Source organism: Alexandromys fortis, unplaced genomic scaffold, assembly GCF_014885135.2.
Source record: "Alexandromys fortis isolate MF-2015 unplaced genomic scaffold, M_Fortis_MF-2015_v1.1 scaffold_22, whole genome shotgun sequence".
NCBI classification, from domain to species: Eukaryota; Metazoa; Chordata; class Mammalia; order Rodentia; family Cricetidae; genus Alexandromys; species Alexandromys fortis.
In genome coordinates this window covers 13574032-13591205 of record NW_026067900.1, presented here as the reverse complement: position 1 = coordinate 13591205, position 17174 = coordinate 13574032, and the positions used below count along the sequence as shown (strand labels likewise).

At 40.2% G+C, this 17174-nt stretch overlaps 1 protein-coding gene across 9 annotated transcripts in view; it reads right to left on the bottom strand.

The window, feature by feature from the left end:
- The window catches only part of Myo6 (myosin VI), a 138163-nt gene that overhangs the window by 32852 nt on the left and 88137 nt on the right, over positions 1-17174 (bottom strand). For 8 of the 9 annotated variants that reach the window (XM_050126354.1, XM_050126395.1, XM_050126386.1 and 5 more), the window contains exons 12-19: positions 15920-16064; positions 13491-13648; positions 12192-12283; positions 10362-10434; positions 8019-8146; positions 4867-4962; positions 4419-4592; positions 269-307 (exon numbers count right to left, since the gene is read on the bottom strand). In XM_050126354.1, the coding sequence (XP_049982311.1) occupies positions 269-307; positions 4419-4592; positions 4867-4962; positions 8019-8146; positions 10362-10434; positions 12192-12283; positions 13491-13648; positions 15920-16064 (905 nt within the window). Of the gene's footprint in view, positions 1-268; positions 308-4418; positions 4593-4866; positions 4963-8018; positions 8147-10361; positions 10435-12191; positions 12284-13490; positions 13649-15919; positions 16065-17174 lie in introns of those variants that run through there. The other variant, XR_007589297.1, reaches the window with a different exon arrangement.

Genomic DNA, 17174 nt, shown 5'->3' with positions numbered 1-17174 from the left:
AAAGCAAAGAATACCAGCCTACAATTCATAACTGCTGAGAACCTAGACAACAATGAGGACACTAAGAGAGACACACATGGATCTAGTCTACATGGGAAGTAGAAAAAGACAAGATCTCCTGAGTAAATTGGGAGCATGGGGACCATGGGAGAAGGTAGAAGGGGAGGGGGAAAAGGCGGAGGGGAGCAGAGAAAAATATATAGCTCAATAAAAACAATAAAAAGTTTTTTTTTAAAAAAAAACCTACTTTCTTAGTAAATATACTCACAGTACTTCGTAGTTTATCCAGAAGCAAATTTAACTGTGTCTAGAAAAGAAAGAAGATAAGATTATTTCAAAAAAAGTCACATAGCACAATGGAAATGATTTAATATTCACTCTCCAATATGAGAATAAATAGCGTGCAGAAACATCCACATGTAACATATTATAATTTTATAATAGCCTCCTGGCACGCAAACTCTGTAACAGGCAGCGGCATGCAAAATGGCTAATGAAATGTCAAGGACAATAACTTCCATTACTGACACAGAACTCATATAATTAAGGCTGGAAATGAGCGGCACATTCACAAATGAGAGGAATAAGGGAAATTACACAAGCCATGAGTGAGCGCATGTGATGATACGGGGGTTGTACTCAGCATCAACGCTGCCGTACAGTATCTGAGCATGTGGCAAACAAGACACCGCCGTGTCACATGCTGTGAGGGCTGAGACGTTTAAAACGAGCACGATTTGTACACCAGCATTAATTAGTTCATGCAGCACAGCAAAACAAAACTGTTGTATCTAGCTTCAGAAACCCTCTTCCCTAGTTTAAAATGTTAGATATTTCAAGGGCTTTTAGAACTCGAACGGTTTCCCGAAACTATTTTTCACAATGAAGACAGTTAACCACGCTTTCCTAGTGTCACAATGCTGATTATAATTTACCCTGGCTCAGTGTGCTCAAATTATGTTTGTTTTGCTAGTCTGCAAAGCAATTTTACATGGAAATGCTTATTTTTGCTACTTGGAAAATACAAATTAAGATGTTAATTCTTAAATTAACATATTGTGTTCAGCATAGCTATAATTAATAGCAACATGGAGGCTTTGCTGAATGCTCTTCCGTGAGCAGGGCGATGTTCGAAGACAGCTTTTCATGAGCATTGTTATATTTAATCCAATGAATAACATAGCACAATGAACCTAATCAAGGATAGATTGATAGCCTCGTGACACAGGTATTAAGACCTAGGGATGAAAACTGATGGGTCTGAGAACACGGAGCTAGTAATGGCAAATCCCTGAGATCAACATTCTTTCTTTTGCCGTGAGTAAACTTGTCACTAGAATTTAAAAAAGTTATCATGGCATTGACTGAAGACTACAGTCACATGCACAAAACTAGCTGACAGAAGCCAACCTCGGTCTGTACCCCCAGACAACTGAAAAGCACATCAACAGCCTCTTTGGGGAGAAAGCAACCGTTATAAATCCCCTCATTTTAATCCAGAGACAGAGTTCACTGTTTTGCTCCCAAAAATGGGCGTAAGTCAGAAGAGTAGAAGGAAAAATTACAGAGCATCAGCTGAGCAAACAGAAAAGGAAGTCCACTAACACAAGCCAAAGACAGGGGGCAGGAAGTACCCTTGGCAAATCAGGCTTCACATGGGTTTTTATGTAATTGTTTTTAGATTTGATGTTAATTATACGTGTGTGCATGTTGCAGTTACCCTCAGAGGCTTCAGATCCCCTGGAACTAGAGTTACAGGGGCACGTATGTCACCCGATGTGGGTGCTGGGAGCAGAACTTGGGTCCCCTGCAAGAGTAGTACACTCAGCCTCTCAGCTGTCTCTCTAACCCTTTATATTTTATTTTTAAAGACGCAAATATTTGTGCTTATAATCGAGTAAGATTTCCAACAAAAAACATTGCTCTTCCTAAAGCACCACTTACTGGAAGTAAGTGGTGGAACATGTTTGGTCCCCATACACTGGCTAATTAAAGTGTTACTGAACCGGAGTCTGGATAACTGAAGCACTACTGAACTGGAGCCTGGACACTACTGAACTGGAGTCTGGATAACTGAAGTACTGCTGAAATGGAGTCTGGATAACTGGAGTGCTACTGAAATGGAGTCGGCTTTGTGTTTATCTTACACAACTCACTTTTAATTTAATGAACTATTGAAGTATGTTTAAAGTTGAGTCCTATTAAGATTTCATACCACCCCAGAATGACAACACACGCCTTTAATCCCAGCACTCAGGAGGCAGAGGCACACGGATTTTTGTGAGTTCAAGGACAGCCTATTATATATTGTGAATTCCAGATCAGTCAGGGCTACATAATGAGAGCCTGTTTCAAAATAAAAATGATATTAAAGAGACTTCATTTTAAAGCATATCAGAGAAAACGTATGTGGAATATTTTATTTCTATCACTCAAGAGTTTTTGCAGTCAATGCAAAAAGTAGACATTGTTATGGATAAACAGTTACAAGAGATTAACTTCCTCCAGTTAAAGGTTATTTATGATGCCTATCATTTTAAATACGCTTTTACTGGCAATAACACTATATTCATATGAGATGTTGTGTTGTGTTTTCTGAGGAGGGGTCAGATGGTTATGCTACCCAGCCTGGCCCCGAATGCCCAGGCTCAAGTGATCCCTCCTTTGTCAGGCTCCTGAGTCACCTGGGACCGCAGGAGCCACGACACCACATCTAGCTCAGGCGCTGTTTCCACACCAACTATGCTATAAAATGTTTAATCTGGAATGGAAAAATACCAGATAAAAATATTGCTCACTGAGTAAATCAAGAACTTATTAATATATCTTAAACAAAATTCAAACCTTCGAATTCAACTACCTAAAAATGTTTTACATTTTTCTTCAATATTTATATTTTGAAGCTTTAAAAAGAAACTTAGCTTTTAGATATCAAGTTAGAGATGCGGGATTCATACCAATTCTTCCTCTTTTTTGTTTTTGTTGTTGTTGTTGTTGTTGTTGTTTGTTTTGTTTGTCTGGTTTGGTTTTTGGCTTTGAGACAGGGTCTCACACAGCTTGAGCTGATCTTGATCCAGGTACCAGAGACTAGCCTTGAACTCCTGATCCTCCTAGTCCTAATTACCCGGGTCTGGGATTACAGGAATGTGTCACCAAGCCCAGGTTAGGGCCCATTTCAACCCAGAAAGGATTTGAGAAGTTTGTGCTACTAGTTAGCACCCCAGTCTTCTTGACACAAGCAGTTTTCAACCTGTAGGTTATGATCCCTCTGGGGTTGAGTGACCCTTTCACAGGGGTCACATGTCAGATAGTCTGCACATCATATATTTACATTATGATTCATCACAGTAGCAAAATTACAGTTATGAAGTAGCAATGAAAATAATTTTATGCTTAGGTTCACCACACATAAGGAACTGTAGTAAAGGGTCACAGCATTAGGAAGGTTGAAAACCACTGCTTTATAGAAATACTCTTCTTAATTATATCACTCTTAATATTGAAAGTATGCATTTCAAAAGGCAAAATGCAGTTTTATAGGAAATACAATGATACTTACTGAAAATATATAGAAAATTTAATTATATTTCTTTGTTCTATACATTAACAATTATTTATTAAAGGGTTTTTAATTTTTATATCTATGCAATAAATATAAGCAATATTGAACAATAATTTCAAGCAATTGGTAGCATTCTATCACTAAAACACACCTTGTTTTAAAACATTCCTTGTTAGAGTTTAAAGAATTAATTTCTGATTCAAAATTAATAAAATAAATCATTCTTTAACATGAGATAAGCGAATGGAAGAGTCTGCCACCCCAGAACGCTTCTCTTTTATAGAAGCTATCCAAAGCTTTAACTCAAGTTTACTGTAACACACATGCCCATGATGCCGTGAGAGGAAATGGGTTGACAATGAATCACAAGCTGAACCGTGAACTTGAGACGGGCACTTTAACATAGCAGCCATGCTGTGCACAGAAGTCTGTGAAGGTGATCATTTACCTGAAGCCCCGGATGTGCCTGCTTTTGCTCTCAACTCACCTAGTCCTCTCTAGCCATCCCGAGCTGAACTACTGCAGCTAAACAAAACTGCTGGATGAGGAAGGAAACAGAAAACACGTGGGAAAGAGAAGATTGCAGGTCACCCAGGCAGTATGCAGAAGCAAGACCCTTAGGAGGATTAATCAGATAGGCTGTGTGCAAACACAGTCTGAAAATACAAGCCTTTCTGTATACTCGCTTACTACAACCACAATTAGATCGTACATACAAGCACTGATAACGCAGGGTCGTCTCTTGAGACACGCCTGTGGCACTTCCATCGTCTACGTTATCCACCTCACAATACAAAACAGCCCAAACACACCACAAAAACCAAAAACCCTTCAATGAGTTATTTAGCACAAATACCTTAAACTTGTTTCCCACGCTGATGAAGCTGAGTTTTCCTGCCTTTTGTTTTGTATCTTTGCTGTTATTGGTGGATGATTCGAATAAGGCCCGTATAAACTTATCCCTGGATTCGCAAATCAAGGATTCAAGAGACATATGTAGTGCGTCATTATTTTTCTCCACAAACTGGGTCTGAAAAAAAATCAAATAAAGTGTTTCCATCTGCTTTGTGATAAACATCCCCTAACTGAGTTCTGTCCTATGGAACTTTCTAAGAAAACGCAAATATTCCCTTTCCCTACTGACCCGCCACTACAGTGTGGGTATTTTGCACTTTGAGGGTGACCAGCGCATCAAGGAACTGAATTTCAGAAGCTGTTCAGGTTTAAATGCCCAGAGCCTACCCCAGGGCAGTGCAGCTCGGTGTCAGCTGCTTTCTCCCGAGCAGTGGCAAGGCCGCACTCACCGTCTCGTAGCACACTGCCCCTGCGAAGTGCCGGATGATGAAACCCTCGTCATCTCTCAGGTTCCTGTGGACGGCCAGCTTAGACTTCCTGGGAATCTAAGGGAAGAGTACAGAGAGAAGTCACCGCTTCACCAAAACAGTCAGTCACTTTCCTTAGACAATGCCAGATACAGAGTACCAAAAGTAATAAAAGAATTTCACATTATTCATAATTACACTACTTTTAAATGACAAATAGACTTTAAAGTACTTGTGGAATTTAATCGACAGTTACTTATGTCTTAGTGAAAAAAATTGTTATAATACCAAAACATACAAATTTACACCTGCTCTACAGGAAACATACACACATGCCTGTCACAATAAAACATACACACATGTACAACTCCTACATGCAAAACATACATACATGCACACATGCCACACACAAAATATATGTACACATGCCTGCAACACAAAAACATATGCATATGCATACCTCCTGCACACAAAATATACACTCGCATACCTGCCGTACAAAAAGCATACACACATGCACACTTGCTGCATACAAAACATATACATGTACACTTGTCACATACAAAACATATACACATGCATGCCTGTCACGCACAAGACATACAAACATGTATGAATGCCACACGTAAAGCATATACACACACCTGCCGCACAAAAAATACACATACATACACATGTGCCACACATAAAACATATACATGCATGAATGCCATACACAAAATGTACACATATGGATGAATGCCACATACAAAACAAATACACATTCATGCATGCCACACATAAAAACTTGGTTAAGGGGGGCGGGAGAGATGGCTCAGTGGTTAAGAGCATTGCCTGTTCTTCCAAAGGTCCTGAGTTCAATTCCCAGCAACCACATGGTGGCTCACAGCCATCTGTAATGAGGTCTGGTGCCCTCTTCTGGCCGCAGGCATACACACAGACAGAATATTTTATACATAATAAATAAATAAATATATAAAAAAAAACTTGGTTAAGGGTACTTCCTATCCTTCCAGAGGACTTGAGTTTGGCTTCTGGCACCCATGTCTGGCAGCCCAAAATCACTGCATCTCTATGTGATCTGACATCTTTCTCTGGACTCTGCAGGTGCTACCCTGATATGCACATATTCACCCAGGGACACATATAAAAATAAAATCTTTTTAAAAGTAAAAGTTTATTTGAAAGCAAACACCAAACAGAGTTGCAAATTTTCTAAAATTAACCACCTGCTTCTAAAGCTCAGTCTTCATACTCATCAGAATCACTCAAGGATCTAAACCTCCCTTACCCCCAAGGTATTTAGATAGGCTGATTCTGAAGTGTGGCCAGGAAGAAAACCACGAGGTCAGCACAGGACACTTCTGGTGTCTCTAACACTCTACACAGTGAGCCCGGAACCACTTCAAGGAAACTATGACATTTTAGGATGGCAACATTTAACTACAGAATCACATATTTGAATTATTTAAACTTTCCAAACTACTTCCACATATGTGATCACATCTGTCTCTAAAACTAACCCAAGGGGAAGGAGACCATGCCATTTAGAATAGACAGACTAAGCCGTGGACCCGAGGTCAGAGCCCTTAGAACAGAGAACGGGCAATCACTCAGGAGCCAGAATGAAGGTTCTGCTGCTATACCACCTTGCCTGCCTCCTAAGCCACCAAGCCTCACATGCCACCAAGGCATGCCATCCACCTCCCTCATCTGTCTCTCATCTGTATATAAGGATACTAATAGGATTAAATAAAGTCATTCAAGTAAAAGCACTGGGACAATGCATATAGTGTTCCATGAATGCCCATCACACTTAGTTAAAAAACCCAGCAAAACTAATGGCCTATGTAAATCAGGATTTATTGCTGTGTTCTTGCTTGTTCTTCCTGAGAAAAGCAGCCGGGCCTCATTCCTGATGTTTGAGCTTGCTGTCTTTAAGTTACACACCTCTGGGATTACGCTGGGCACAGTTATACTGGCCGAGATCAGCACTCTTGGTGAGGCAACCATGCATCATAGACCATACACCAAACAGCCATAAACACACAAGACTGGCTACGCAGCTTCAATATTAGCCAAAGTTTTGTCAAGAAGACATAGTGTTCTGCTGCTTCCCACCAAAGCACTTGAAGCAGGCTGCCCATTATGCTAACTCCTGGGGACATGTAAGAGCTAATACATGTGGGCTAATAGAAAAGGTGGTTCTGAGGACCTGAACATGTATTTTTCCAGTAAGCCATTGAATCTATATCCCACTGATGTTTTGTCAATTTTTTATTGGATTTTAAATTGTCTTTGCCTCTCTTTTAACATGTTAATGGGCTGCAGTAACATTTGGTGTGTATATGCACTGTCATTCTGCTAATAAGGAACACAAATGAGCATCTTTGTTACCATTCATTTAAGCAGCTTGACTCATCAAAGCAGTGACCACTACACTATCTCACAACTTCAAAACACAGAGGATGAGTGGATACACTTGCAAACTTGTACCCTAAGCCCTAAGCAACTCTAAGCAGCTTCTCTCGTTTCTTTTTTTGTCTTCTTTTGAGGGAAGTGGGGAGAGCCCTGCTGCTCTTCTCCCTGCCACGAAGCAGGATCTACCTTCATGACTGGAACTCAAGTCAGCAATTCTGTGCTGCTCGGGCTTTGTGCACTCAGGGTGAAGCTACGTCTGCCTTGTCTCAGGAGATGATGGCTGAGTGGAGGGACAAGCACAGTGTTGGAGGAACACAGAACACTGTCTAAACAGCCACAAATGCCAGGGTCACAGAGAACAGCTCCACTTTCACTCCAAAAGGACTCAAGACCCAATAGCTGTTCAGCAACCTGGGCACATATGTCTCTTCTTCCCTCTACACTACCTGATCTTCCTACCAGTGCAGCATCATTTCCCTCTCTGGGTACATGAGCTACCACACTCAGCTAAAGCTTTACTCTCAAATAAGTGTGTGGACCACATGTGTGCACGCACACACATCCTTTTATGGCCATCTATAGGAAATGTTTGCTGGTTATACCCTACTTGCTCTAGTCGTTGGATAACTTTACTCTAGCTGAAATCTATTGCAGCTGTTTGCTTAAAGACTTCTCTTCCCAGAAGAAGCTCCAATTTGGAATGGCAAACTCACAGAGAGTCGGAAATGGTCCTTGTGCTTCTGGTGGACCGCTGATGTGAAATGCTGGTCACTCGGCTGGGGGAGACGATTTTCTTCATCCAGAATATCCAGGATTCCCACCAATTTCACTTCAATTAAATCTATTTCAAGACATCAAAACAGTCATAGTGTGAATCAATACTTTAAAAAATATTTACTCCACTTTGAAAAGCATTTGGAAACAAGGTAAGAGTGAATGATGAACATATTCTATTGAGGACTGTCTAGAAATGGGAGAGTTTTCATTTCAAATAGAACCATTTAGTTAAAGCTAATATGATAGTTTTAATACAAGTTTTGAAAAAAAAAACCAACTTCACAAAGAAGTGACCATTCAGCTCCTGTATCTATGGCCCCAAGAATGTCACAGAGGGGGTGAGGGACTGTAAGAGTCAGAATGCCAGGAAGTCTGCTGTGGAGCTGTCTCTCCTAGAAATGGCTGCATAAACAAGACTGGAACAGTAGCAATATCAGCAGATACATTAATGTAGAAGGGGGAAATTTTTGTGTAGTTCCATCCCTAAACAAAGAACTACAGACAACTAATGAGTTCTGGAAGGAGATTTAGCCTCTCCCAGAAGTAAACCCCTTTATTGGTTGTTCAATTCAGAGTAGTCAGTCTTGAAGCAATATACTGTATACAAACAACAAAATGGACCAGCAGGTTATGTGTGTGTATGTACATGTATAATAATAATAAAGAAAAAAGTTTATCAACTTGGAAAAAACATGGAAGAAGTTTCAGGGAAGGTGGTTGGAAGGGTTGGAGGGAGGAAAGGGAAGGGGAAAGTGATGTAACTACTCCAATCTAAAACATTTTTAATTTTTTTCAAAGAAAGTAACTGATACCATAAGCATTCTTTGTGTACACTAGGGTAACAGTCTAAGGACCCAGAACCTCACCCTTTTCCAGATGACATCTACATTCAAGCTCAAAAATACAGAAGTTTTTGCATACAGAGTTTCTTAATACTATTTTCAAAAACTGATTTTAAAACTTTCAAACATAATTTTTAGTAATGATATATTTTTATGCTCCACCCTTTATGTTGGTTAGATTTTTCTGCCTAACCAAAATAACTATATATTTTAAACATCTTAAATAAAATAATATATATGTATACACACCCACATATATGTGTGTGAATGTGGGGGGGTTGAAATACAGTTCCAGAATACAGAAAGAAAAGTCAAGGTTCCCATTGCATCAAACAGAAAAAGATACCTCTTTGAAATTTGGTGAGGAAGGAGGATGAACAAGCTGACCTGAGCTGTGAATGAAAGTATCCCAGTAGGGAACTGAATGAGACAGAAGAGGGACAAAGGATCAACAGAGGGGGAGAAACTCCAGCAAGATAAAAACCCCACAGCCAAGGGTCAGAGATGGGAAAAGCAGCAGTGGGTAAAGGCTACTGAGTAGAGCAGGGTAGACCAGGGTAGACCAGGAAAGCCTTTGAAAGGCTACTGTGATATAAAGTGATACGGCTACTATATTGTGTTGTCAAAGTCTAGCATACGAGTTATTGACTGAACTATCAAATTGGGTTTTCAACTCCCAGACTTGCCCAGCACTTGATTTTAGAGATGGGGTGGGAGAGAAAAGAAAGAGGATAGGAGAGAGAGGGATGGCCCGGTGACTAAAAGGACCTGGGTTCAAGTCCCAGCACCCACCAGCAGCTTACAACCATCTTTAACTCCAGTCCCAGAGATCAGATGCCCTCTTTTGGCCTCTGTAAACACCAGGCATGAATGTGGTTCACAGACATACAAGCAGGCAAAACATTCATGCAAATAAATATAAATAAATAAATAACAGACAAAGGGGTAGCTGGAAAGCAATAGGATACGGCTTCCTTATTGACAAACTCAAAGAAAAGCAGAGGCCTTGTTCTGCTGTGACACAATAGTATCTAGATTTAACATGGAATATCTAAAGTCAACTTGCAACCAGTGAGAGAATCAGCCAGTCCACAGAAGACAGAACCAAGAGACCCAGACAAACCTCACCAAACTAAGTACTTTATCATAGGAGCTGACATAGCTGTCAGCTTGCCCCCTGAGGAGTAGAGCTCCCCTTACCCAGTTCTTCTGACTAGTAAAATACATATCACAAAAATCAGAGATTTTAAGAAAATTTTCAACAAAGCTGATCAAAGTGCCTTGCCAGGAAGAGTTGACCTAAAAAGTTGACCTCTCCAAGGCCACAGTCCCAAGTCCTGTAACTAGTGTCTAAACCACGGAACACAGAGATGTTCCCAGGAAAGGCATTCGTGGTCTCTCCCATACCTCCCAAAGGCAGAATAGCAGTACCCGTACCTATGCAGTCCTGATTGTCCACGTAATGCACTTCATTCACACCCAGGCCCTCTTTCTGATAGAGCTCTTGCTCCTGTAAATCAAATGGAATAGTCATCAGCATGGAAATACACTGCGACGTAAAATGCTGCTGCTGTCGTTCCTACACAACAGTTACTGGTTAAAAGGTACAAATTTTACCCACAGGTAGAGCCCTAAATGACTTCCTCAAGATGAGACCAAGTTTGAATGCTTTTAGCCAAACACCAAAATCAGGAAATAGCACATAACTATAAATGGATCCAGGGACTCCACAGCAAAATAACATAAATAACTCGGAAGAATGTTACACCAATAATATCTCTATGAAAATATACTCTCTCTGTATAAGGTCAGTATCTTCTTAAAATAATTTTTGAAGATTTTTTTATCATATGGGTAGCCTATACATTGAACTTAAGCTAAGTTCTAATATTGCTTTTTCCTCAATGGTTAAATATTTCTCCTCACAACCTAAACCAGAGAAGTTTCCTCACATTCTAGAAGGTACTATTAACTTGGACCCAGTATGAATTTAAAATTAATGTGTATACTTAAATGACTGTAATAAAAGCAAGCATAAAGATGGTGCACCCTGTTTACATGGTTTCTATTTTTCATAGAGTGTATAGAGTGTGAGCTGGGATGGTATGGAAAGGGAGCATATGGCATATTAAAAACAAAGCAAGCAAGTGTGATTGTACCACAAAGGAAAAACTAACAGCTGAATAGATCGTAGACACTGTCCTACAGGGAAATACTTGCTTTACTCATTTGCTTACGCTGCGACTGATTAACTACAGCCTACTTTAAATGGACAAAAGCTGCAATGTGATAAAAGAAACTGTAAAGACAAAAACAACAAAATTTTGGGAAAAACAGTTGAGATTGGAATGAGGGGGGAAAACAAAACTGCATTTTTCAGCTCAGATACTAGGAATGACAATGCTGAAGCAAAGGAAGTCCAGGGTGTGGGCCAACGGCCCATGAAAGAGATTCAAGCCTAGAAAACCTGGGAAACGCTCCCAGGACCCGCCTTCTTCACCTGAACAATGTAGGGCTGCCTTGGAGAAACTTTCTAGTCCCTCTCTTCTAGCATCTTCAATCAGCACAGCCTGTCTCAGATGGTATAGAGGGAGGAAAAAAAGGCATTGGTAGAAAAGATTGGAGAAGAAAATAATGATCCTTTGAACAAATCAATCTACCCAAAGCTAACTTTGCTTGACTAAACTGTAAAGAATCATAAAATAACTTCTGTTAGTCTATTCTGAACATCAGCCATGCCCAGAGTTACATACTGAGGGAAGAGGAAGGAAGTTCCTGCCTGGAGAAGAAATGGCAGCCCATCAAAGACAGCCCACAGAAGGAGAAGTGCTATCCAGAGGTACTCCTGGCCAGTGGCTGCTCAGAATCTCCTAACTGGTGTCTGTGTGGCGCATAGGGAGAGGACGAACAAGTGGCAGAGTCAACAGAAGCAGACACTGAGAGGACAGCAGAGGCCAAGGCCAGAGATGAGAGCAGGCAGCTGTTTAGCAGTGGCAGGAATAGAGACGGCAGATCAGGATGAAAAACACAAGCTGGGCTCACTAAAGAAAGTCACTGGTAAGAAATCACAGACACCCGATTCTGCGAAGCTGTCGACTGATTCCTCCAGCGACCGACCCCAAACTTCAGCTGAGCTGCTAGTGCCTGCCGGACCACCAGGCCACTCCACACCAGACCCCGTCAGTCAGGGTAATTGCATCATGACTGTCTTCCTTGAGATTTAGGCAGCTTAAAGCAGATCTTAATCTAAGTGATGACGGTACTCACCTCCTTCAGGATCCTTTCGTTAAAAAACTGTTGGAGTTTCTCATTGCAATAGTTAATACAAAACTGTTCAAAGCTGTTGTGCTCAAAGTACTCTGAAAACATAAAACCAGAGCAGAGTTGTCACCACCCAACAACGACGTTCACTAACTTATCCCAGGATAAAGTGTAGGAACTCTGTCGATGTTTTGATTTAAAATTGGGTTTGCAAAATACATAAAATTCTTTGTCCTGTGTCAGTCCCCAAAAATGTCCTCAAGACATAGTTTATGTACTATACTCAGAAATACCTTGTTCTGCCAGAACCAAAATGTGTCTAACGACACAAATGTTTATAGTGAAAAATTAAAACGTTAGAAGTCAACTCTCTCTAACATAAATTTCTACAGCATAGGTACTAAAACAACCTAAAGTATAAATGTGATTTAAAATCCTGTGTGCTAGGAGATATTATTCCTGCTTAATCCATTACCCAAAAATGTTATGATCATAATTTTTCTTCAAGTTAAGGGTTGGATTATGTCTAGAATCCACAAGACAACAAATGCAATGGGGGTGGGGGGGATCAGAAATCTACCAAATATAGTCATATCCTCCGCCTCCCCTTTTCCTTCTTCTTTTTCCTGCTCCACCATGGTGGACTGAAAACTCTGAACCCTCAAGCCAGGATAAACACTGCCTTCTTTAGCTTCTCCCTGGTGTTGGGTCATAGCAATGGGAAAGGCTAAACAACAGCTTTAGAGAAAACATTTTTATATTTGTAAAAAAATATCAAAGTCAAATGTGAGGGCCCACAGTTTGTTGTGTTCCATCTCGGCTAAAGGTCAGGAGAGTACACACCTATTCTTGCTCCACAAGGATGAACAAGCTGTTCCACCAAAGGCGTGGCTACTGGATGCCCTACTCTTCAAAGGCCAGTCAACAGGATGTTTTGACTTAGGGAGTGGTTACTAAGTGTTCCGAGATGTAAGGAGGTAATTACGATTTATGCTTGCCGGCTCTTTGTATCATGGGAGTCTTGTGCCCGCCCCTTCTGTTAGGGGTATATAAGGATTGAGAATATTAAACTTGGGGCTTTTTGGCTTTTTTTGGCTTTTTGCTTTTGACCACAGTATTTACTGGAAACCCTTCCGACTATCAGTTGTCTCTTGTCTATTTCGTTCCTCAATTCATATTCCCCTCCTCTGGAACATAGAGACCAGTCGGGCAGGACACAACAGGTGTCTCCTCAACATGGAATCTGAAAACGGGGGATTGGAGTGAAGTCCTGACATACAAATTAAGAAAGGAAATGATACTTACCAAAACCAGCAATATCCAGGACTCCAATAAAATAGGACGATGTTTCAAAAGGAAAACACTGATTCACTCTGTTGACCACGTGATCAAAAAGATGGCTGTAGACAGTCTTCGCCAGAGCATCGCGGGCATTGTTCGCTTGCTCCACTTTCAGAGGAACCCTAGCGGGGAAAGGAATATTCCAATGAAAAGTCCTTAAAGTGACAGTCTGTGACAATAATGCCAGATACATAAAGTCAAAGTGTATCTGACACACTGGCTATGAGAAACAGCTGCCAAGCTTCCGGTGAACAGGTAGAGCTAAAATAAGGACAAAATTACAAGAGACAAACTAAAACTCTTAATTAAAATTAGACTAAAATATACTATGGGGCAAAAAATGCCTTAAAAACCATTGGTCTACAAGAGCTAGTTCCAGGACAGGAACCAAAAAGCTACGGAGAAACCCTGTCTCGAAAATAAAAAAAAAAAAAATTTAACCTTCATCTACACCCCACTTTATATACTAAAATAATTTTCATATTTCACTTTTCTAGTACATGAAACAGATTATGTATAATTCAGGGAAACTTTAAAGTTTTAAACTTTAAACTTATTTAACAAAAAAAATACTGAATCTTAAATTTTGAATTTTCCAATTACTCCTGTATGTAGCAGCTATATGGATGATGACATTCGACACTGTAGACACATATGCAAACTATTTTTCTCAATAAAATTAGAATATAATAAAAAGAGAATATTGTAGAGGAGAACTTCCAAATGCCAAGCTTGGCCCTAAATACTGAGTAGTAATGGGAAACACAAAAAGTACTAAGTACTGGGAAAACACAAAAAATGACCAATTTTTTAGTATCTTTAGAAATTATTCAAGTACACACCTTTAATCCCAGCACTCAGGAGGCAGAGTCAGGAGGATCTCTGAGTTCTAGGCAGCCTGGTCTATAGAGTAAGATCCTCTGGTCAGAGTTGTCCTCTGACCTCCACACATGTCCCATGGCACATGTACTTCTCACCTCCCCATAACACACACAAAATTAATAAAATAAAAATATCAGACAAAGCATCTGGATAATCAGAGCTGTCAGTGTGACCACATCTGGGATCAACTACAGCATGAGCTGTGGGGCACCCATTAGGGATTTTTATTGGTGAGATTATTTAAGCAGGAAGACCCACCCTAAATGGCAGTGATACTAAAACACAATTAATTGGCTAATTCGTTAATTTAAAATACTATATCACAAGAAGAAAATGTTTCATAATTTTTGGTTGTTGTTGGGTTTTGAGACAGGGTCTTTCTATGTATCAGGCTAGCCTCATGATGTCATCTTCCTGTCTCAACCCGCCAAATGCTAGGATTACAGGCTTGTGTCTCCACGCCTGGCTTTGTTTTAACTGTTAAATACTTTTCTGAGTAAGTCACCTGAGCTCATTTCTGTTGTATTAAGAAAAGGATAGGGACTTGACTTTTTCCTCAGAAGTAAAGACCTCACATTACAGTACCTGAGAATGGTAAGCCTAAGTATCAATTTTATTCTACAGTATCCAAAACTAAAATTCACAAAATATACATTAGTAAGCTAAAACTGTATAATCTTGTACAATCTGAAGTTTTTAAAAGTCTTAGCGGGGGCTAGCTGGGATCATCATCAGCATGCATGTACAGGCTGGGTGTAGTGACAGCCTCTGTGACCCCACTGTGGAGAGAGTCTCCAGCCCAGCCCAACTGATGAGCTCTAGGCTTAATGAGAAACCTTGTCTCAAAAGATGAGGTAGAGAATGATTGAGAAAGATACCCGCGCCAGCCTCTAACCTCCACACACACAAGTACACAGGTACCAAGTGCACACAGTCTGTACCCAGCCGCCCTCACGTGTGCAAACATCACACTCACACATAACACAACTGAATAAATGCCTCCTGGGGGACAAGAAATTAAAACAAAAGCTTGGCTAGAGCCTTATTTATTTCACTTGCAACCTCCTCTAAATGCAAAACTAAGTGCAAAGTGCAGCTTCCTGAACATTCCATAGACGAGTCACACTCAGGAATAGCGCAAGCACACACCATTTGCGTGGAAAACCACTTTTGAAGAAAATGATCTCTTGCCTCAAACAATCAGATATTTTAAACCCAACTCACATTTTTACAGCTGCACCAAAGCAAACCTCCCTTGCCTAATCAATTCCATATTTGTGTCCCGCAGAATATCTGCCAGAAACAGCTCCATGCTGTGCAAACCCCCACTTATTTGTGTGGTGAACTGCAGTCGCTGGCGGCACGGAATTTTGATCCATCAAGCACAGCTTGAACATTGAAATGGGAAGAATGAATGATGCATAAACATTGACCTTACATCTCAGTGTTTGCAAAACACACACGGTTTCTCTTGACACGCCACAAGGCAGGAGCCATGCGGTAGAACTCACTTTATAACCGTTCCTTTGGTGCCCCCTGCTGTGGTGAGCATGACTCTCGTGGTTAAACTGACTCGCAGATCATCCTGGTCCAACCCCAGCAGTTCCGCACAATATTCCAAAGATGGGGCTGATTTGTTCTTCAGATTACAGCCACCTAATGGGAACGTTTCAGTGTGAAATTAACAAGCACTAAACAAGATTACCTAGATTCATTTCTTAGGATTTTATTCACTTATGTAATATTATGGGATAGACGAGGCTTACTCCAAACTTTCAAACACAGCTTTTTTTTTTTTTTTTCATCCTTGTTAGATGCCCCTACCAACAAGATAAACAGGAAATCCTAACCTGGGGCAAAGCTGCGGTATGAGAAACCCTTCCTGCCATTAGAGTCACCCACCCTTTCTGCTACCTGGTGCCATCCTGAGGCAAAGCTATTCTGGAAATGTCCAGAAATAAACAATTCCTAAGTTTTAACTTGTGCATTCTTCTGAACAGTGAGACAGAATCTCCTGCCATCCTGTCAAGACTATAATCCCTGTCTCTGACACAGTGGCCACCAGGATTCCATTAGTTTACTTAAATGTTTCTTCTTTTTTACCATATTACAGCATTTTTACAAGAACTAGGTAGTTAACATATGGAATCCTTTTTTAATCTTTGAAAAATATAAAATAATGCAGAGCATTCATGTCACTCCCTAAAAACATTCCCTAAATGTTTTTATTACTGCTATGTTGCTTATTGTGATATTGTTACTGTTATGACATACTTGTTACATGGGATTCTTAAAACATAGGCAGTCCTATTTTCTATATGTCCACTAAATAAAACAGTTTTGTAACATTGGGGAGCTTTACAAACATTTATTGGAAAATGAACTTTATGGTAAAACCATTATGAAAGTACTGGGTTTCTGTGCAAGTCACTATGACAATCCTACACTAAATTTTCTAGAAGACAAAAAGAACACCTCGTTTTTAATTAGCAACCAATGATTTAGATCCAAGGGAAGTCACAGAAAAAAATGAGGATTAATACAACAAAGGTTTAGCTATGAAAATAAAAATGATCTAATGCTTTTCTCACCCCAATCTCCCCTGCATTCTGTTTTCTCTCGCAACAGAAAGAATTTTTTTTTTAAGTAGGAGAAAAAACAAGCACAAACTATGCCCCTTTTGGTCACTTAGCAAGCTCCAGCTGGTCACATGATGCTTGGGATATTCTATATAGCTACATGTTCTTCCTCGGGGCAGCAATAAGA